The 22,396-nt window shown below is 50.3% G+C and overlaps 2 protein-coding genes across 4 annotated transcripts in view; one reads left to right on the forward strand and one right to left on the reverse strand.

Annotated features, from left to right (window-relative positions):
- IGFBP7 (insulin like growth factor binding protein 7) overlaps nucleotides 1-14,110 on the reverse strand; it is a 15,274-nt gene extending 1,164 nt beyond the window's left edge. Inside the window, exons 1-4 of one of the 2 annotated variants that reach the window (XM_071431614.1) lie at nucleotides 13,601-14,110; nucleotides 2,224-2,333; nucleotides 882-998; nucleotides 393-523 (exon numbers count right to left, since the gene is read on the reverse strand). In XM_071431614.1, the coding sequence (XP_071287715.1) occupies nucleotides 393-523; nucleotides 882-998; nucleotides 2,224-2,333; nucleotides 13,601-14,093 (851 nt within the window). In that variant the 5' untranslated portion in view covers nucleotides 14,094-14,110. The remainder of the gene's footprint in view (nucleotides 1-392; nucleotides 524-881; nucleotides 999-2,223; nucleotides 2,334-13,600) is intronic. The other variant, XM_071431613.1, reaches the window with a different exon arrangement.
- LOC139592127 (probable E3 ubiquitin-protein ligase HERC4) overlaps nucleotides 13,329-22,396 on the forward strand; it is a 25,894-nt gene continuing 16,826 nt past the window's right edge. The window contains exons 1-6 of one of the 2 annotated variants that reach the window (XM_071431608.1): nucleotides 13,329-13,463; nucleotides 19,107-19,239; nucleotides 19,912-19,988; nucleotides 20,529-20,750; nucleotides 21,492-21,583; nucleotides 22,186-22,316. In XM_071431608.1, coding sequence (XP_071287709.1) covers nucleotides 19,973-19,988; nucleotides 20,529-20,750; nucleotides 21,492-21,583; nucleotides 22,186-22,316 — 461 coding nt within the window. In that variant the 5' untranslated portion in view covers nucleotides 13,329-13,463; nucleotides 19,107-19,239; nucleotides 19,912-19,972. Of the gene's footprint in view, nucleotides 13,464-17,315; nucleotides 17,600-19,106; nucleotides 19,240-19,911; nucleotides 19,989-20,528; nucleotides 20,751-21,491; nucleotides 21,584-22,185; nucleotides 22,317-22,396 lie in introns of those variants that run through there. The other variant, XM_071431609.1, reaches the window with a different exon arrangement.

A 22,396-nucleotide genomic window follows, 5' to 3' on the forward strand; every position in this document is an offset into this window, starting at 1 on the left:
ATGTCTGCTGTGCCAATACTGCTCTCAGGAGAGAGGGGCAGGTTTGAAAGCATCCAAACAACACTGAAAGGATGATACAAATGTAGGGCTGGAAACCCACTGGGAGTTGCTCTATAAAAACCCCAGAAGGTGTTTCTTAATGTTTTTTCAGTATTCCCAGTGTTTTACAGCATGTGGGGAGGTTATTTAAAAATCCCTTGAGAACTCTAGCAGCTAAGATTTGCTGGAATGTTCTGTCAAATGCAAAAAACTGCACGTTAAACTGGTATTTCTAGTGGGGGGAGGGTTTGTTGATTTTTTTTTTTTAAAGCGTTAAACAGAGGTAGTCCTTTTGTATCAAATAAGAATAAACTGTTAGGGAAGAGAGCTGCTGAGTGCTCAGCCACACTTACCAACCTTTGGTCAGGGCTATTTCATGCAGAGTTTCCACAACGTGGATTTTCGCAGAAGCCGTTGCCTCTCCTTTGGCATTTGATGCATGGCACTCATATTCCCCAGCATCCTCTTTGCTCAGAGGAGATATCTGAGGGAAGAAACACACCCCACTTCCCCAGTGAGCATCTCTTGCACTAGCAGAGGTGATTCTGTTTTCAGGTATCTTGCAGAACTTTGTGTCAAACCCTGTGCTCCCCTCTATTCCCCCTCTGATTTTGCAGTTTGGCACACTGCAAAGTGCTGCAGGCTAGACAGAGGAAGGGTGCATGCAAGGTAAGACTGCATGGTAAGACCGGAACCAGCAGCCAACCTTACCCTTCATCTCTAACTCACACAGGTTGTTTTCCTCCAAATTCCCTTTTCTGCTGTCCTGTTCTCTGTCCATGAGCAGTTTGCAAAGTGCCCTCTGCTGCCTGTGCAGCTCTGTGCTCACACAGAGTACTCACCAGCACCCAGCCAGTCACTTCGTGCTTCTCGGGGCCCCCACGGGTCTGGATGGCCAAGTTCTCCCGGTCCCCAGGCAGAAGCTCCATCCTCTGGACACCATACTGTCCTCGAATTATCTAAACAGAAGGAATGGCTAAGAATTTAAGGGCTAACTCATGCTGGAGCTGCATGCTGAGCCATACCTGCACACAGACCAACATTAGACACACATGGATGTGTTTTGTGCAGCAGCAGTGTATTTCTAGTGTCACAGTTTCACCTAGTCCTCCCTGTAGTGTAGCCACCCCTCACCTCAGCAGCAACAGAGTGGCCCAGTTTTCTGGGATGGATGGTGCTGTGCAGTGGGGTGTGCCAACATGCCCTGTGCTGATCTGGCCTCACAGAACTTGTGTGTGTGTTCCCAAGGGTGTGTTCAGTGCCTGTTTCTGCTGCAGCAAACCATATGGTCCCTCCTGGTAGGCACAGCATCAATGGGAAAGCAGCACTGCAGTCTTTCCCTGGTGTCTGAGCCCAGAGCCCAGCACAGGATAAGTGGTGCTCAGCCCTTGTTACCACCAGGTCAAGCAGTCTCTCAGCCATGAGGAGGAGGCATGAAAAGCAAAGCAGCACTTTCAGTGAGTGTAAACTCAGCATCAGTTCATAAACAAGCAGAACACTCTGCCCGAGTCAACAAGCCCACACTGCATACTCACCTGACAGTCTGCTCTTGAACCCCTATGAATAAAGCTTGCTGTCTTACAGCAAACTTGGGGTTAATCTAGTTTTTTTCTCCATTACTTAAGTAGTAATGTTTCAGCTTAATTTTAAGACCCTTCACAAGTGTGCACAAACCTGTGGCACTGGAAGGGGCTGCAGGAGCCATGCAGTGCCTCCCAGCCCTACAGCCAGGATCCTCTCCATTCAACATTGGTCCCTGTCCTAAGCCAGATGTTACCAGTGCTGCCAAAATCAACATGCTGCTGGCTACTGGAGCTCAATGACTGCCCCATGAGGTTCCTGTTCCCAACGTGGGTGATGTCTAGCCACCTCAGAGTCACTGCTGCCAGCAGGGTGAAGGTGAAGGCAGGTCAAGGGACATTCCCTACATGCTCCAAATACCAGGCGCCACCAAGAGAAACACGAGTCCTGTCCTGGCTCAGGATCAACAAGAGTTTATTTGCTAAATAATGTCTAAAAAAATAAGCAAAACCAGATGTGTGGGGGTGGACAGAACTGCAGAGATGAGAGAACTCATCAAAGAGGTGTGTTTCTACAGAGATCTGCTATGGCCTTTGTGCTTAGCAGGCACTTTCAGCCACCTCAGGTTTGCTGTGCTGTAAGAGCTCCCAGCAGGGCCCTTACCTTGTTCCAGATGAGGACAGGGGTCGGGATGCCAATGACTTCACAGCTCAGATAGATTTGTGCTCCTGTCACATTCCAGATGTCCTTAGGAGGAGTCACAATGGAGGGTCCTGCAAAAAGGAAGAAAAGCTTTTAAGTCCCAGGTGACTGCAAGCCTGCCTCCATAAAAAGCCTTTTAAGTGGGAGCCAGTTTTGAGGATGAGGTGAAGGTGATCCCTGCTAGGAGCAAAGTTCACTGGACTGATCCCGCATCACAACACTTCTCTCTCCAAAGTGGCACACACACCCAGCCTTGAGCTATCCAGACTGATGGGCGCTTGCCCCAGATGAAAAATCAAGTGTTGAGCAGTTCAGGTGATGAGTCCTCCTCCTCACAAGGTTGAGGTTAGAAGTGAAATACTGATTGTATTCTGTTACCTCAGGGGCTGAGCAGAACTGTATCAACTGCTGGCTCTGCTTACCATGCAGTCACCAGGTCAGCTGGCATGGAGGAAAGGACCCCTAGGAGACAGAGTGCATCCCACTCTGTCATGCCATGAAGAGCTTGCCCAACTTTGCAGCATCATTTCTCCCAGCATGATTTCAATGTGGGCTAGCAGAATTCCATGTTGTGCTGTTCCTGTTTTACCTATGTGCCATGCTCAGCCAAAGAGGGCTGGCTGGGTGGTGGCAGAGCTCTCCATGGGTGAGATATGGGAAAGGAGAGGGTGAATGCAGAGCTCTGTTTTTCTCCAGAGAGCTCCAATTCCTGGTTAAATAGAGAGCTGCTGCTAAAGCAGATCAGAGCAGGGTTGTTTTGCAGATCTGGCTGGAGATGTTTATCCCTCAGGCTGGGAAATGCTGGAGACATTACCCATATCCCAGGAAGGGAAGAAAGGCTGTTTCTGTTCAATCCCTCTTTAGCCAGGCTGTTTTGTAAAACACAGCTATTAATTCCCTGCAATAGGAAGTGCAGACCAAAGGAGCATAGAATGTTTATTTCCAGTTATTGATAGTTCTAAGAACACCACAAACAGCTTTTCCCCTTCTGTTCTGAAGATGCAGGCAGTAACAGGAAACTAAAGCTCCCATTACACTCCATCAGGAGAAGGCATTTCCTATGCAGACAGGTACTCCAGAGCCAGCCTGACAGAAGCTCCTGGGTATACTGGCTCACAGACCACACACCGCTCATTCCTAGTCCTGTAAAAGAGAGGCAGATATGGGTCCTAATGCTCCTTATGGGGTCCTCAATCTGCACTGATTTCAGCCCTGCACATGCACTCTGCCCTGCAGCCCTGTTGCAGACAGTGGGGTGCAGGTCTCAAGTGCATCCCACTGCACCAACATCTTCCAGCAGAAGGCTGGTGTCTTCTTCCTCCTCATGATTGGGGCAGACCCACACTAGTATCATGGCCAAAGGGTATCAGCCATGCTTCTATTTTAGCCCAAGAGATGCTGAGGTGGCTCCCTGCTCCTGAGCAGCTGGTGCAAACCCAGAAAAGTGTTTGCTCTTGTCTTTTGAGATTTCTCTCTCCAGGAATGACTGTACACAGCCAGCTGGAGGGAAGCTGCTTAGAGACTAGGGGTGGCTGCACTCAACCTTCTCTGTTACAGAAGTATCCCAGTTCTGATATTTAACAGGAGGCAGCTGTGGAGAAGCAGAAAAGTTTTATGTGTAGCCCTGGGCGATGGTTGAAACCACACCTAATAGTCAGCACAGGCTGGTTTCCTGGCAGACAGCACAGCCCAGGTGCTCCCCATCAGCACAGAGATGAGCCTCTCAGCTGAGAAGAGGCTTTAAGCAGCATTTCAACACCCTGCTGAAGGTTTGCTCCCCTGAGTACCCTGCAGTGGCCAGCCCACTGCCATCTGCAGGATGGGGCCACCTCAGGTCACGCACTCTGCTCCCCTTGCCCAGTGCAGCGCTTCCTGCACAGCCCAGCTGCTCTTTTTTCTGGTGTCCCTTAAACAATAGGGACAATAAGGTGCTTGGAAGCTGTGATGGGACACAATGTCCCCAGGCTGGACCCATGCTCTGTGAGGGGCCTCCAGCTGATGTGCACCCAGCAAAGCCTGTTGCTGCTGCTGCTGCTGTTATTCTGCTGTCCAGCCCTCCACATGCAAACTGGCTTTCCTAAAGCAAAGCCTGGGACTTGTCCCCAGCTGCCAGGGCTATGTCTGTCCCTGTAGGACACCATTCTATCACTGGGGTTCTTCCATAAGGCAGGAAAAACAAGTTCACCAAAATGACAAGTGCCCCCCAACGATCACAGTCTCACACCACAGAAAAGGAGAGATCTTGGCTCTTACATTAAAAGCCAGGTGGATGTTAAGGCATTGTTGTGCTCTTCCAGTATCTGGCTCAATTCTCCCCTGGTTGAGAACTGGCAGCATTCAGCACACCACTAAATCCTCTGCCTGAGGTGTCTCAGTCTTGGTTACTGCTGAGTTTCCCCCTGTGCCAAGGGTTCAGGCACCCACTTGCCCAGAGGTGTTTATTCACCCTGCCAGGATGAACAGGTCACATCATGATTTTTCAGCAGCAATTGCTGTCAGGGAAAAAGACACAAGGAATTTCTACCCACCTCCTGGGTGAGGAGAAATTGTTTATCTTCTTGGACAAGGGAATTGTCTGCACAGCTACACAGCAAAGCCCTGTCTGGCTTGGCACAGCAGTCACAGCACAGTGAGAGCTTGGCTGTTATGAGCTTGTCCTGAGCTCGGGATGTACATCCTGATCCAACCAGGCAGAACATGACGTTCTACATTTGGCTGTAAAATGAGCTGGAAGCATCCACAGGCCTCTGCCTGTGTCTGACACAGCTCTGAGGCCAGGAGGGAATACACATCCTGAGAGATGCAGCAAGTGTCATGGGAAATGTCACTGTGCTCTCTCTGGACATTTGACTGAAACCCATACAGCCCAAACTCTAGAGCTGGGCTCTTCTGCCACTAAAAATAAATGAGAAAGGCCAAGAAGTCACCAGATTTGAAGTCAAATCACAACTGGCCACAGCAGTAGCTAAATTCTCACCACAGTGAGCTGACACCAGGTGCATGGCAGTCACCCTGCTTGCTGCCTGTGCTGGTCCCACCCATGCTCAGCCCTCAAAGTGGACAGAGATGGACAGATGATACAGCAGCCTGACACAGCAGGAGAGGCAGGGGATGGCAGAGCCTTGCATGCACTTCAGAAGATGTGAGGACATTCCCTCCTCCAAGTGCCCCTCTTGCTTCAGGAGCTCTTGTGAAGGGAGCAAAGCTGGGCCTGGAAACCAGCCCACCTTGTACAGAGCAGATGTCTTGATTCCTGCCAGCAAGGAGTCCCCCTGCCATCATCCCACAGCCTGCACCTCAGAGCCTTGCTGCTCTCCTGGCAGCACTGCCCACAGAAGGGAGGGTTTCTCCATCAGCTTCCTTCAGGCTGAGGACCTGAGGGCTGCACCTGCCCAAAGAAATGGTCCCCACCACCAAGGTGGCTGAGTGGTCCCTGCTGTCCTGCCAGGGACACTGTGGATGTACAGATGCTCCCTGACTGCTCATGAGCTCCTTAACCAAGATGACAGCCCAGGCTGTTGATGGAGATTAGCTGCTCTCCACAGGCACTTCAAGCATTTCCTCTGTGCTCTGCCCATTGTTTGTAAAACAAACAGCTCTCCCTGGCCCAGGAAGGCGCTTCTTACAGAGCCCCAGAGCTCATTCACCCTGGGACAGAGCCTGAAAACACTTTTTCTGCAGCTTGCAGGGGACTGACAGTCTGTGTTATGTCAAAAATAGCAGCTGGAAAGGAGTTCCCATTGTTATATGTAGTTGCTTTTCTGCCACAGCAATGTGCACAGCAGAGCCTCTGGCATCCTCGATGAGGATATTATTATTATTTGGATATTATGAGGCTATTATTGGATATGAGGACATTATTATGAGGATATTATTTGGCATCTTTCTGACACCCCTCCTGCACCAGGCACCCCTTCTGTGCCCAGCCTCAGCTGGCATCTCCCAGCCCACCCACTTGTCCCTCACTGATTGCTGCATGGTCTCTCACAGCTGAGAGCTAGGAGCTCCTCACCAATCCTTTGCTGTTGACACAAACAATCCAATGAAAACGACACAGCAAGCAGAGCAGTAGCTTTTTTTGCTAAAATCAAGGGGACTAAAGGCAAAAACTAGCTGGACATTAAGCACCGTGGGCTATGTCCTGGTGCTTGGGAGTGCCTGGATGCCCAGACATGAACACATGGAGCCATGTAGCACAGGCTGAAGCTCACTGGGTGTCAGCCTGGCTGCCAGGCAGCACTGCACTGCCCTGCCACAGCCCCAGGGCACACACACTGGCTGGGAACACTCCCCAGGAGGACAAACCCAAGCAAAAGCTGAACATTGTTCACTCTCACAAGCTATTGCAAGTCTGAAAATAAACTGATTCCAGTCTCCTAAGTTGCTGGTAAAGTACTTTCCCTTCGAAATGACTTTATATGGAAAAAGGGAAACCTTCCATAAGCAATGGACATCCAGTGATGTGAGCTGGCATGGCCTCAGCTGCTCCCTCCCACGTCAGTGCCCTGGGAGAGGCACAGCAGACGGGAAGCGTGGGCAGCTCCCAGCCTTACCCACTCCCAAAGCAAGCAGCCTGCACTCTGGCAGATGGACAAACCTCCTCTGCTACCTTCTGAAGGCATCTCTCATCCTCCTGCAGCCTGTCTTGGAGCAGACTGAGGAGACTGGATGCAGGAAGAGTGTTGGATGCTGTGTGTGTTTGGATGCTCCCCCCAGACTTCAGCAGGCTCTGGAAAGGCTGCAAACACAAACTCAGCTTTGGCCCAAGCCCTGCAGACTTGAGCCTGAGCCAGCTCAGTGAGGAAGGGCCCTGGGCCACCATCACTGTGCCATGGAGCAACTCCTGCTTTCCACAGCACCGGGCTCAGCGTGGTGCACGCCGCTGCCGCTGGAAACACCAGCCCTGCTCTTTTACCCTGGGCTGGTAAAAAACACCCTCTCTCCAGAGACCTTGGGCAGGACCTTTGTATCACAGAATCACAGTATGGTGGGGCTTGAAAGGGACCTTAAAGATCATCTACTTCCATGAGCTAAAGCCTGGAAAGAATGTGAAAACGGAGACAGCAAAAAGGCATGGCAGCATTTCTGCATGGAAAAGCAAGCAGGGCTTTCAAAAATCCAACCTGATTAGACTTGTTATGTGGTAATCTCCTATTTAGCTCTAACCTCAGCCAACCTCAGCCCAACAAAGGACTAAACACATTTTTTAAAACACAGCATGCCTTTCCAGCAACAGAAAAAACAAACATAGGGTGGAATTTGCTGATCAGTAGTCATTCCTTCCTAGTGAATTTGGGTATGCTGTGATGATTGAGAATGAAGACACAGGTGAAATACAAGATCCTCCTGAGCAGTGAAGCTTTTGCATAGCCCTTGGCATACTGTTGCTCTAGGACTCTGACAAGTAATATATTAAACAACTTCCATAGTAGCTTTTAGCACAGTAACCATAAAAACTCAAGCTCCAATGAACCAAAACCTTTTCAAATAGTGGAATGTCTTTTAAGGAGGAATTTATGACCTGTGCTACAACAGTGGAAGTCCCCAAAGTTACACATGAATTTTAAATCACCAGTATTTTTGAACACTGAGAGCAATGAACAGCAGTGTTGAGGAGTCAGTCATGAAACACAAGAGTCCAGGAAGGCTGGATGTGTTTTACAAAAGGAATTGTTAAATATTCAAGAGCAGACTGTCCCCAAGAGTAGAACAACCAGGGAAAAAAACAGCCTCATTAAACAGAAAACTTAGGCTGGAATTTAGGAGAAAAACAGAGACTCTATCACCTCTGGAAGAAGGGTCAGGTAACATGGGAGGACTATAAGGATGTTGTGAGGTCATGTAGGGAGAAAATTAGAAAGGCCAAAGCCCAACTAGATTTTTTTTGGCTGCTACATTTAAAGACAACAAAAAAAGTTTCTATAAATACATTGCCAGCAAAAGGAGGACCAAGGAGTGTCTCCATCATTGGCTGAATGCAGAGGGTAGTGCAGTGACAGGGGATGAGAAAAAGGCAGAGGCACTTTAATGCCTTCTTTGTCTAAAATATCCGGGCCAGTTGTCCTCAGGATACCCATCTCCCAGAGCTGGAAGTTGGTGATGGGGAGATGAGCAAAGCCCCCAGAATCCATGAGGAAATGATCAGTGACCTGCTGTGCCAGCTGGACACTCACAAGTCTCTGGGCCCTGATGGGATCCACCCCAGAGTGCTCTGCCACAGACTCTCAGGATGCAGCACAACAGTGCTGGAAAGATCAGCTACAAAAGCAATGTTTTCCTTTGCAGTGGAAACCAGCAGGTAGCAGGCCACCACTGCAAGACCCCCACTCCCACCTGATGAAGAAACTCAAACCAGATTCCCAGGAAAATCAGGAACTTGGTTCATTCCCAACCAAGATAGCTTAGCAAAAAGTCTTCTAAATCTTTCCCCAGCAAAGACAAAACCACTCTTGAAATTAGTATATTCTTCTAAGTCCCTTAAAATCCAGAAAAGGAAGAATAGAGGTAAAGAACTAAAGCAATCTGAGCCTCTTGTTAAGAAATCTAGAAGGATTTCTTGCAAAATGTGCCTGGCTATGAACTATGCTTTGTGGTGTCTAGAGTTGGGGGCCTTTGTACTTAAGGCAGCTGTATCAGGAGAAGATGAGCTAATCTCAGTGATAACAGCAGTCTGCCATTTCCCACAAGCTTTTTTTCCCAAACTCCTGTTTTTGCTCTACTCTGGTGGTGGATTAAAAAAATAAAACAAACCACCCTCAAAACTATGATATTTCTGGCAAAGCCTCAACAGCTGAATTTGGATGGAATGAGCCAACAGATGTTTCATGTTTCTTGTTTTGAAGTTGACCTGTGGGAACCTGGCACTTCTTTGTTTGCAGCACAGATGAACCTTCATGGAAGAGTGAAGCATCAGCAAAGCAAAACCAGTGATGGGGTAAATTGGCAGGAATTTGGAGGGGAGATATATCTGCCCCTGGGGCTGCCAGTCTCCACAAGAGCCTGGCAGTCACAATCCTACATCCATCAGTCTGTTTTTTTTAAACCCTATGGACAGCCAAGAAACCTCATACCCACCTTCTTCTGTGGTGGTGTGTGGCACCTTAGCAAAAAAAATCCCTTCCATGAGGGTTGTCTGGGCTTCTGGGAAGCCAAAAAGATACCTCTCTGAGGGGTCAGCACAGCTCCAGTGACTGGGATCTCCTTGCTGGTGAGATTCAGACAAGTTTAATGCTAGTTATAGTCCCTTGTAATAGAATATCTTCTGGGTCTGCTGTTTATCTGTGGGAGGGATCCTGTGAGCCCTCATAATCACAAGGAAAAGCCCTGCATGTTCCCAGTGCTGGAAAAACACTTTCATGGAGCCACAGAGTTTTAAACCACATTCAGATGATTAGAAATAAAGCAGACTGCTTGGCAAGCCAGCAAATTTACCCTTCACACAGAGAGGCCCTGAGCTTCTACCCCCAGGAGGCCTTTGTAGGTAGGCACAAAGCAGCACCAGTTCCCCTGAGAGTGAAACAATGTCCTCTGAAGTCTGCTGAGAGCTGCTTTGTGGCACACTGCATTTGAGCAAGCACAAGAGTCTGGCTTCCACCAAGAGAGAAGGGAGCATAACACAAAGAGAAAGTCTTGACTGACAACAGAAAAACAACCTGGATACCTTAACCCTGCTGGAACAAGCATTAGGGACTTCAAACCACATAAAGAGGCAACTTTGGCAGTATTTCCAGCAGTCACGTCTCTCAAAGCAGGTATCTGCTGGCAGCTAATGATAAGAAAGACTCAGGGGTACTTGTCCCTTCTTGCATTGGTTAGGCAACAAGTCAGTGCCTGGTATTTTTCAGCTCAGAGATCATCATCAGGAATCCTGTTGGCTTTTTCTTTTTAATAGGGGTTGGTGCTTTGAGGTTATTTTTCTGCCTGGCTTGAGCTGAGCCATGCAAGCCTAATTCTTTATGCCAGCTGGCTTTGCATGGCAGTGGGCACCACAGTCCTCCTGCCCCAGGTCCTAGCTGGCTGCAAACAGCCTCAGTGTGTGCACTGCAAACTGAATTTCAGCTACCTTCCTGAAGCCACCACCTCCCTAAGAGGCACTCGTGAACATCTGTGCACAGCTGTGTGACAGCAGTGACAGAGCAGAGGGCAGCTCCCCAGCTGGCAGAGCAGCCTCCCCCACTGCCAAGGGGCCACCAGGGGAGGCACCCCACACTGCCTGTACCTGCCCCACCAGCAGGCTTCTGCTTTGTGTCTGACCTGCCCTGCCTGCAAGACCTGGAGGCACACCTGAGCTGCATTTTCATGGGCAGAGAGCAAACAGACAATCTGTTCAAAGGCAATGTTGGAAAGCAGATGGAAAACCTCACAGCATCCACCTCCTGCATCCTCAGCATGTGATTAGCAACAAAGAGGCTGCTGGGACACACAGGTAGAGGTGGGATGCAGGCAGTGGTGCCCTGACAGGGAGCAGGGCAAACCAGAGCCAGCTCTGAGTGCAATTGTGAGGTAAAGCAGGAGCCCAGCCAGTAGGGAGCACCATGGCATCAATGCTCCCCCAGAGCAAAAAGGCAGGCAGCTTTTTCTGCTGGCACAGCACCAGGAGCAGCCAGGCCGCTACAAGAAGTTGCCAATCAAGTAGGATGCCTTCTTCCAGACATCCCCAACAGTCCTGCCCACATAAAACCCACTCCAGAAAGGACCAGCTGGACCCCTCCATCTGCCAAGTGCAGGTAGAGCAAGGGTTATTTCTGTCCTTTCAAACTCTTCTCAACTGTGTCTTCCTTTGCCCTCCAGCAGGAAGTTTTGGCTGCTGCAGAATTAACTTCTTCTGCATGGCTTCATGATTTCTGTACAAAACACAGACATCACACCTGAAAGGTCTGGGAAACAATCAAGGACAAGGTCAAGGTGAATTCTGCAGGGCTGAGAATGTGCTCATTCCTTTTGCTATTTAATATCAAAGAAAGATTCAACAGGATGTGCAAAACAACTCTTCCCCCTTCAGCTCCATTTGAACAAAAAAAAATTTAAAAATCCCAAGAGCAATCAAACACAGTTAGGACTCACTGCTGAACACATTTTTCTGGATCTCTTTTTAGATACTATCTTGATAGGCTGCTCTCTCTTGGACTGAAAGGACGTGTGAGGGCATGCAGACACCTCAGAGCCCATCTACCACAAGCAGGAAGCCCAAGTGCTCTGTCACCCAAGAACTTCTTTCTGTGCAAAAACTGTCACGAAAATGACTGATCCTGCCTGTTTGTGATCTCCCTGTGCTGGATCCCACCCTAGATAGTGCCTTAAGGAGATCGCATCTGTTTGTGGTGGAAAATGGCAAAAACCAGAACTTCCACTATTTGACTACCACAGTATTCAGGTCCTTCTAGAAACCTGGAAAAGTGTCATCTCCTCTCTGGAAAGATACTGGAAAAGGCTCTATCCTGTCAGGCTGATAGGATGGATGTTCTCTCCTGTCAGTGTTTCAAAATCCATGGGAAGATTACAACTCCCCGCCCTTCCCACCCAATGCTCCAAACTGCCTGGAGGCCCTGAGGGATAGAGAAATACTTGCAGCTGTCTCTAGCATGGTTGTTGGATGAGTCCCTGCCTCTGTGACAAGCCACAGAGCAGTGCATAACCCCAGAAGGCCCAAGGAGGGCTCATGCAGCTGAGGGAAATCTCTCAGGGGTCAGTTGTGACACTGCTGCTGAGTAGCCCATGTCCATCCTGCTCCCTTCCCTGACACGCTGGGTCAGGGCTCTCCCAGCAGCAGGAGCCAAAAGAAGAATGGGTCTCCTGAATGATGGAGGACAGAACATTGCTCTGCACCACATGCTCCAGTGAAATTCCTGAACAGGTAACTAAGCCCGCAAAGGCGTCTTGCTGCAGATCTTCACACCTGGAGAGACCTTCTCCAAGGAAGGGATGCAGCTTGTGCATGGAATGGCTGTCCCACTCTGAGACCCAATGTTTGCACTGACCTCATCAAACTCTGTCTCCATAGTCTGGACCAAAGCCCTACCAGGTCAAACCAGCATCCAGTCTGGGACAGACACCAGGAAGTACAGCCAGGGGTTGGGACAGTGTCTTAGAAGTATCAATACCTGCTTTGCAATGAACTCTCATATTACTGTGGGCAAGACAAGTGAGAACACAGCCTTCTTCTCAAGTGCACACATGAAGCATGAAACCTTTCAAACCCATCTGCTCGCTTGTCTGGGCTGGCAGAGCCAAGAAGCAGCACACGTTTTAGGACTCCTGAAGCCTAAAATGGGCAGGAAAGGCTCTTTCCAAATACTAGACATAGGCACAGACTGAGGCCATTCTCATCTCATTCCACATTGCCCTGAAGGCTGAAACTCCTTCCCTTCAAGAGTTAATTCTGTACCACACTGTTTCTGGCTAATATGTAAGCCTAATGCTTTGGACAAGGTTTGTGAAAAGCCACACAGGGCATTTAATGGGCGACGTCAAAGTGCATAACTCAATCCTCACCCAGTCTTTCATGCCTGCCTTGGGAGTTTCAGAAACTTTTTTTTTTCAAAATACTTGGCCTCAGTTATGAGAAGCAAGAGAAGGAGGAGGTGGAGGTTGTGACCTGCAGATACTGTGTTTATGAGAACACTCCTCCACCAAAACAGCACTGGCGCTGCAATCTTGTCCTTGAGATGTTTAGTATATGGATTGCACGCTATGTCTTACTCCTCCCTCCCGCCCGGCAAAAACTACTCTCAGAGGCCAGAATTTCTAGTGGAGGCTCCACAGCAGGACAATTTCTTCCTTGAGCACCATCCCTAAGAAAAAGCTTGGGATGAATCAAGCTCCTGGTCGAACTTGCTGCAAGTGCAAACCGCTACGTGCAGCGGACAGTAGAGTCACTGTTTTCATTTAGAACCAAAGCGAGCCAGTGAATGTTGGCTCCTAATTTCTGTGGCTTTCACATCCATTTAATCGTTTCCTTTCCTCTCTGCTTGCAACCATCCCGGGCAGAACACTCCCCTGGACAGCTCACCCCTTTTGTTCCATCTCACAGCAGCCCAAATTGCAAGCTTCAGGCAAAGTATGAGAAGTGAGGGAGTGTAGTTCCAGCACCGCTGGAAGCCAGCAGCGAGCGCCCAAGTTCCTCTGCGTTTCTGCGCCTGGTCCGAAGCGTTACTCCAAGTTTAGGCAGCGCCTTTCGACTGGGACTCTCCAGTCCATTTAAGGTGGGTCTGAAACCACGTCCATTTTACAAAGAAGCGCCCCGACGGGGTAACTCGGCCCGAAGCGGGGGTTTGCCCGGCGAGAGCGGGCAGCATCGCGGCCATCCCGTCCCGCCCCCGCCCCGCGGCGCGCCCCGCACCTTGCTCGCAGGCTCCCTTGCTGCGCTGGCTGATGGCGGGCTCGCCGCGGCTCTGTGCGCGCAGGCTGGCGGCGCGGAGCTGGCAGCCGCTGCCGTACGTCAGCCCGTCGCTGCCGCACACCGGGTAGCGGCTCTTGCAGAGGCACACGCCGGGCGGCCCGGCGGGGGCGGCGGCGGCGGGGACCGGGCCGCCCTTGGCCTTGCGGCGCTGCCGGCTCTTCACGCACTCGAGGCCGGGGGCGCAGCGTCCCCCCGCAGCTCCCCCGCACGCCTCGCCCTCGCCGCGCCCGCACTGCCAGCAGCAGCCGCAGGTGTCCCGCACCCGGCCCAGCGGGCAGCCCCGCGCCGGCAGCGCCGGGCACCGCGCCGCATCGCAGGGCCCGCAGCCGCCCGCCGCCGCCGCCGCCGCAGCCGCCGCCGTGCCCGGGGCGGGCACCGCCAGCGCCGCCAGCAGCAGCGGCAGGAGCAGCAGCGGCATCGCGGAGGGCGGCATGGCGGCACGGCCCGCCCGCCCGCCGCAGCCGCTTAAGCCGCGGCGGGGAAACCCCTCCCCGGCGGCGCCGCCCCGGCCCCGGCCCCGGTCACGGCCACGGCCACGGCCACGGCCACGGCCACGGCAGCGGGGCACCGCCGCCATCCCGCGGCCGCCCACACTCCGCGCCGCCGGCTGAGCCCTTGGTGCGCGGTGCCTCCCGGCTGTCCCGCACTCGGCATCGCGGCTGTTCCCTCGTCGACTTCCAGCAGCAAGAGAGCCCTGGGAGAGGGCTGGCAGCCGGCTGAACGCCAGCCGGCTGTGCCCGGGCCGACAAGAAGGCCAATGGCATCCTGGCCTCGGTCAGTAAGGGTGGCCAGGAGCAGGACAGAGATTGTGCCCCTGTACTCGGCACCTGGAGTGCTGTGCTCAGTTCTGGGGCCCTGCCTACAAGAAGGACATTGAGGTTGCTAGAACGTGTCCAGAGAAGGGCAGCAAGGCTCGTGAAAGGTCTATCGAGAGCGTGTCTTATGAGGAGGGGCTGAGGGGTTTGTTTACAAGGTTCAGAAGGCGTTCATTGCTCTCTACAACTCCCTGAAAGGAGGCTGCAGTGAGGTGGGGGATCTGTCTCTTCTGCCGTGCCTTCAGTGAGAGAAGGAGAGGAAAAGGCTTTAAGCTAAGGCACAGGAAATTCAGACTAGATATTAAAACATTTTTCGCTGTTAGGGTGAAAAGTTTCCACTGAGGCACTGGAATTGGTTGCCCTGGGAGATGGTGGGGTCACCATCCCTGGAGGTGTTTAAAAGGCATCTGGATCTGGTGCTGGGTGATGATTTAGTGGTTTAGGGGTTACTGTGGTAGTGTTGGCTGGATGGTTGAACTTGATCTTAAAGGTCTCTTCCAACCTTGATGATACTGTGATTCTTGCCACCCACCCATGCTCAGCTCACAGCCACTGCTGTGGGGGGCTGCAGAGGTGCTGGTGAGCCTGTCAGGTTCCTTCAGGAGTGGAGGCAAGGAAAAAAGGAGAGCTTTTTGGTTTCTCCTGTTGATTCTTGGGACAGGACAACATTTCTTTCTGCTGCTTTCTTTTACCTTAGCTTATGGCTCCTGCCCTGGAATGGCTCCTGAACAGTCTCCTAGAGTGGGGGCCTGTTGCCACCACCAGAAACTGGGAATATTCCTCAGGCAGCACTGGGCAAAGTTGCTGTCAAAACAGTGTCCTGAAAGTGCCAAACCTAAAGCACCACGGTGCTGATAAACCCCTCAGGCAGAGGGGCAGCAGCGCAGCACATCCCCTGCCCTCCTGCCTGCCTGTGCCTGTGGGAGCTGCCATCTCCTGCAGGGCAGTCCAGGCCAAGATGCTGTTCAGCCTTGGTTCTGCCAGGGCCTGCACAGTGGGAGGAGAAGGACAGAGGTAGCTAGTGTTCTACCCTGTGGTACTGAGGGATTTGGCACTGTCTGGTTTGGATTGCCAGTGGCTGAGCCTTGCTGGGTAGCCCCCAGGTCACTGTGTCCCTTCCCATGGAGAGAACAGCTGGAGCTGTGACTCAGGCCAGCTGAGAGGGGCTGCAAGTTCCCCATGCTCCCAAATCTGCTCTGGGGGCATTGACCCACTCATGCCTGTTCAGCTGCTGACACTGTGGGAACAGGCTCCCACCACATGCTTCCTTGGCTCCCTGGGGCTCAGCATGAGACATTCCTCCATTTCTCCTGGGATCATCTGCATACATGTCCTTGGATTTCTCCATTCCTCTCACTCTGGAAGTGCTGTGTGCTCTTCTCCTGGGAGAAGGGCTGCCCTCACAAGCAAGCAGTACCCCACACTTGAGGAGTTTTACACATCTTGGTTGTTCCTGTGCTGTGTTTTGCTTTGGTTTGGATTTTATGGGCAATTCACTAGAGGACTGATGGAAAGGGGTGAAATGTACAGATGGACATATCTGTCAGTTCCAGCTACAAAAACCATTTTGCACAGTTCACCTCTTCTTGCTGTCTCCTGCCAGTTGCCACACATCTCCCTCACAGGCCCCTAGATTGCTGTCATCAGAGTATTATGAGCCCAGATTCTCTTGGGCAGAGAACCACAGGGAGTTTAATGAACCTGCCTACCAGAGCGAGCCTTTCGGACATGAAATCACTGTCAGCAGCCCCGTGGAGGGAGGAAGAATGCAGCTCTGAAAGGATGACATCAATACATTTCCTTTCCTTTCTTCCCCTCGAATCTGTTTCTTTCCATGCCAGGCGGGAGGCAGTGCTTGGAGCAGTTTTTCCTCACAGGGAGGAGTCCTTAGTTCATGCTTTGGTGCAGAAGGACCTCTAGTGTCCCTTCCCAGCTGATGATTTGGCATTACTGCTCTAGCTCGGTATTTCTTGATCTCCAGACTTTCCTGCACACTGTGGAAGAAGATACGATCCGCACAGTGCGTGCAGGGAAGTGGCTAGGAGAGATAAGGCTGGGTTGCTCCTCCCTGGGCAGAAGTGACTTACTGTGTGCCCCAGCCCCACCTTCCATGGCTCCTCCACATCCTTTTCTCTTCACCTCGGGGACCTCCAGGTGCTCTTTGTGCACCACAGGCTGCTCCATTTAAATACCTTACATTAGATGCTCCTGCTGTCTCAGTAATGAATTTTCCACTGAATTTCAGTGAACACCAGAGTAAATCTGTAGATTCATGTTGTCTTTCTTGGGACTTTTGTAGAGTGCCCTACCAAAATCTCTTCTTAGTATTCAGCAGCATAAAATTCTCATAAACAATTCAATTCTGCAATTGAATTTAATTCATCAGTGGCAGCTATTACGAATACAACAAAAGTGATCTTATGTGTTTTGATCTGTTTCATCATTGACACGGGTATCCCTTATTTCATCACCAATATTGCCCTGCATGCATCACTCCAGTGAGACAGTGTGGGAGGTGAGGCAGGCAGGGTGGTCTTTTCGGGACGGAGGAAGCTCACAGGGTCTTTGAAGGCGGGGGAGATTCAGCAGAGACTCTGTGAGAATGGAAGCAGATGGCTTTTAGATGTTGATGTATTTCCAAACCGAGCGTTTCACTTGCGGTTTCACTTCCCCCAGCCAAGCAGCCCCTCTGGGTTCGCGTGAGCTCTTAGTCGGGATACAGCTGAGCAGCAGAGTAGGTCTCTCGGCTCTCCGCAGCACGGACACGGGCGGGTCACTCTCCGAAGTGAATAATAAAGTCAAAAAGCGCATTCTGCACATGGAAGACCCCGGCATCTTCTCCTCCCGCCCGGGCAGCAGCAGCAGGCTGAGGAGAGCCGGAACCCACCGGATCCCAATAGCCCACGCCTTTTCAGCGCAGGAGTCGGAGTTTCCCAGCTCCGGGCTCGCAGGTATCGGGAATGCCTCCCGCCGCTCCTCCCGCTGCCGCAGCCCCTGCTGAGTTTCGGTTTCCATTTCCCCGGCTCGGCGTTCCCGGCGCTGCCCGGGCACTCCCGAGCTGTCGGCGGCCGAGGGATGGCGGGGAGGCGGCGGCGGCAGCGGGGCCGGGGGCGCGGCACGGGAGGTACGGAGCGGCGGGAGCGGCGCGGCGGGGAGGGCGCTGGGAGACCCCCGGCAATGGGTCCGTGCAGGTGGGAGCGCTGGAAGTGCAACAATCTGCAGGGCAGCCCCTCGGGGACCGGGCGTGAGGGGCTAAAAGGCGTCCCAGTGCGAGGGACTGGAAGAAGGGAGAGCGTGCCGGGGAATTGAGAGGGGTTTCCCTCTCTAGTTCCATGTCTGATGTGTGAGAAGGGTGGGCAGCGAGTCTCCAGAGGTGTTCGGTAAATTAGGGCAGGCTTTGCTGATGACCGCCTCTCACTCTTGGACATCCTGGGTCTCAGACACTTGTGCTGGAGCAGAGCTACATGCGAGTAACTGAGTGCCTGGTGCCTCTAGGTCGGGAGAGCATCTGCAGCCCCTCAGCTGTAGACAAGGAGTACTTCCTTCTTGTGAAAAACGCCAATCACTTGTTTTTAAAATTTTAAAAGTTTAATAGTAATGAAATAGTTATAAAAATAGTGATACAATTAGAGTAATAATAATTTGGACAAATTTAATTAGGACAATATGAGACAATAGAGACAAAGAGCTACCGACGGCCGGGTACCTTTTTCTGGGCAGCACGAGCCCGAAAAAGGACCCACGTTAACAGAGGATTAACCCTTAAAAACAACAGCCTGTTGCATATTCATACACTTCATACATGATGCATAAATTCCATTCAAACACAGGATTCTGTCTGGTCATCGTCAGCTTTTTCCTCTGAATCCTAACAGTGCCTTCAAGGAGGGAAGAAGTTGGTTTCTTCTGATAAGAGGGCAATAAATTCTTTTTCTCTGAAAGATTTAGGTGTCCTGTGGCTGCTGTCTCGCTGCGAGTCCTTTCTTTAAAAGAAGTATCCTACATAGCATAGTTTCTATTTTAACATTTTTTATAACCTAAAACTATATTTAACACACTACTTAAGAGAATTAATACAGCATTACTTTCTAACACAACACTAATAATATTCATTTTAATATTTGTGAAAAGCCGATCATAAAATACGCATTTTTCATACTTCTGCTGTAAAGAGGCAATGAGTGAATTTTCTATCACTGCTTCTTCAGCACCTTGTAAAGTGCTTGACTTGAAGACATCCAGTCCCCAAGGCTGTGACAAGTCTGGGGTGGCCAGGTGCCTCAGGAAGTGCTTTGTCTCCATCAGACACTCTCCACGGGTGTACAAGAGCAACAGACTGTGCTTCTGCTGATGTTTCACTGGTTGTGTTGGGAGCTGGTGGCACAGCAGCCTAAGAGATGGAGAAAGGTCCTTTAGTGAGGAGCCATCCAGCATGAAGCAAGCCAGAGGGTAGGCAGGACACTGAAACCCTAAGGGGCCTGAGAAAATAAGGCACACACTTGTCTCACTTCCTCCTGAGAAGCAGAAGCTCTTGCTGAAAGCAGTAGCACACTGAGATCTTGGGAAGGGGGCCGAGGTGGTTAAGGTGCCTGCTGCCATAGCATGACCGTCTGTCTGTCTGTGTCCTGCAGAGAGCGCACAGTCGCAGAGGAATGAGGAGGTGCGCTGCTCAAACCATGATGCAACACACAAGCTCATTCTCTCCCCCAACGGGAAGCTTTCTGAACACTGGGCTAAGGCTTCAGGAAACTGCCCTAATACAAGGTAAGAAGCTTTCACAGGGTGGAGGTATGGATGGGCAGAAAATGCAGCCTGCTTTTCCCCACGGTAATATCCAAGAGTTTGACTTCCTGATGGAGAGAGAGAACTGGAATACATACCTTCCTAGTATTATCCCCTTTTTAACCCAGCCAGAAGTGCACAGATTTTGAGGATAATACCAAGATCTGAGCTGCTTGGGATGCACATGAGACAGGTTTCTCTCAAACTTAGTAAGGGTCAGTAGAAGATACCAGAGCAATGCAGATGCCTTGCAAATCACCCATGGCTTGGCAAAACTGCAGGTGAAAGACACAAGCATGTCTGAACCTTACCACATTCTGATGAAGCTGTCAGGGTAACCATCATCTACAAATGGCCCAGCAGTTTGCTGTGTGATATTTCTTGCCCAGGGCAAGATAACAGAATCAGGCTGAGCATGGTTCTTTTCCAGCTTCTTGTAAAGCAAACCACAGTGAAGTCAGGTAGCCCAGCTACATCAGGTCAGCATAAGAGAAGGGTGAATCAGCTTGCAGGTGACCTGTATTTTTTTTCCACATACTTCCTGCTAAGGAAATATTTTCTACTAGGGCTTGGTGAGCAGATGATCTTTGTCCTTTACTTTGTCTCACAGCACAGCATCTATCTATTTTGATTTTTGTTTCCTTATTTTTGCAGGCTGGTGAAAGAACTGGGAAACCGAATTATTGTTCAAATAGCATGTGGGGACCAGCACGCCATGGCATTATCCAGAGGTAGCCTCTTTCAAGAACACTTTTCCTCCAAACAGGAGTCATGCTTGCTCTGAGAAGGCAGTCGTTGTGCCACTTGCAGTAGCTGGTGACACCACTGTAGAGTAATGAGCAGTTGGGGACACAAAGTGCACTGGCTGTCAGTGCTGCTCCTTCCTCCCAGCACCCAGGGACCTGCATCTCTCTCTGTCTCTCTCCGGTTCCTGAGTACTGCCCCTCCACAAAGGTGTGTTGTGGAGAGCAGATGTGGCTGCCCCGCTCTGCAGTCACCAGACCTGCTCATTCTTAAGTTGCAACACCTTTCTGGTAGGGAGCTTCAAGCAGGTATGACTTTAGGGGCCTTTATTCTTGCTGTGCTGAGTCACATGGCAACATGGGACTGTCCCAAAGAGGTCAGAAGAAAACAAATTTGGCTACACATGATGTTCTTGCCTTGGAGCTAGGTCCCTGAAAAGAACTCTGAGTTTTGCTCCTACTCCCAAAATGCAAATACTCAAGGGAAGCAGTGAGGCTGAGCTGTTTTCTTTTGTTCTGTGTGTGAAGGGGGTGAGCTCTTCACCTGGGGCCAGAACACCCACGGACAGCTTGGAGTGGGGAGCCAAACCACGCTTACTTCCAAACCACAGCTGGTGGAAAGACTAAAGGGCGTCCCACTTGCTCAAATTGCTGCTGGAGGAGCTCACAGCACGTGTGTGTCACTCTCTGGAGCTGTGTTCTCCTGGGGAAAGAACAGTTTTGGACAGCTGGGACTCGGAGACACGAAAGGTAAGGAAGGAGAGCACCAGGAGGGTGTTTTCCTCATCAGTGAGCTCACCAATTTGCTCCTGACTATTGTCAAGCTCCTGTGGAGGAGCAGTGGGCAGTAAAGTCTTTTGAAAAAGTATATCTGGAGATGTTCTTTGTTTCCTGACCAGGAAAGGCGTGCAGGAATGATGTATTTAGTGGTTGTTTTTCTATAGAGAACTTGCAATCATTTTATGTGGCTAATTGAATAGTGTGGGCTCTTAAAACCTCTGAGGTCTTACGCATCTATTTCCACTCCTGTCTCCTCTCCAGGAAGTCTTGGATGAAAGAAATTAATTTTATATTTTTTAATCCTCTTTAATTCCCTGTAAACACAAAGTGAGAGAAGAATTTAAATCACCTCTTGTCTTCAAACTTAGAATGCTAGAGAAGAGTTGACAGACAGACAGAACATCTAATCTGAATGTGTCCACACCCTTGAGAATCAGATACTTTGAAGCCAAGTACCATTTGGCAAGCAGATACGGAAGTACTGCATTTTGTTTCAGACTAAAGTAAATGAAAATAAAGTAATATGAAAAAGACAGAATATTATGAGAAAGAATATGTTATGCTGGAGGGAAAACGACCCAAACCCAAGCTGTAATTACATTAATTGCTGTAAGAGAGAGCTGAAAACCACTTAATCCTCCTGTCTTCTAATTTTCTCTGTATATGAGACCCTCTGGTACTTTGAATTTAGCAGTATTATCTTTTTTCCAGACAGGGACTGCCCAACATATGTTGGAGCTTTGGAGCACTGGAAGACTGTGTTTATCTCATGTGGGGCAGATCATACTGCAGTTCTCTCCAAGGTGAGTCTGAAATGGAAAGTCAGCATCTGAGACCTCACCTTGTGAGAAAAGATACACTGCTAAAAGAGAGAGAGATGAAGGAAAGAGAAAGCATGGAGAAATTGGGATGGTAATGCCTGCTTCCACCTAAGCCTGAAGGTGATCCCCAAGGGATGTTATCTAAGCTATTGGGAAAACTGGTCTTTTCTCATATTCCTGTCACTTGCATGCAACCTTTGGCAGGGATATGGTGAATGGGAATCCTGAGGCAAAGAGGTGCAGTTCAATTCCCAGTTCTTAATGAAATTATTTTTTTATAGTACATTGGGGACTTCAGAAGATATGAATGACATCTAATTCACTTGGGTTTACTCATACAAGTAAAATTTTTAAGAAACAGGGAGTTATTCTCAAAAGTTAAATTGCTTTTCTCATGAGCTAAATGATTTGGATTTTACAGTGTGTGATCTGACTTGATGCTAAGTGAACCCTCATGTTTGAATCAGGCATGTTTTGAATCAAGTTCCACATAAGATGTTGTGTTTTGCTGGCCCTCATTCTTGGTTGTGACCATTTGATTGCTGTTAATAATGCAGTGATCCTGTTTGTTTCTTTGTTTCAAGGAGGGGCTGGTGTGCACCTTTGGAGCAGGAGGGTGTGGCCAGCTGGGTCACAACTCCACCCAGAATGAACTCCTGCCTCGTGTGGTGGCTGAGCTGTGGGGAGCCAGGGTTTCACGCATTGACTGTGGCAGGTGGGATGTGCCAGTGACTTGTCATCTAAGGTCAATGCCTTTGGGGAATCACTGAAGAATAGTAGGGAAGGGGGTCACCA

Source organism: Agelaius tricolor, unplaced genomic scaffold, assembly GCF_023055355.1.
Source record: "Agelaius tricolor isolate 1412-34295 unplaced genomic scaffold, bAgeTri1.0.p SCAF_8, whole genome shotgun sequence".
Classification (NCBI taxonomy): Eukaryota; Metazoa; Chordata; class Aves; order Passeriformes; family Icteridae; genus Agelaius; species Agelaius tricolor.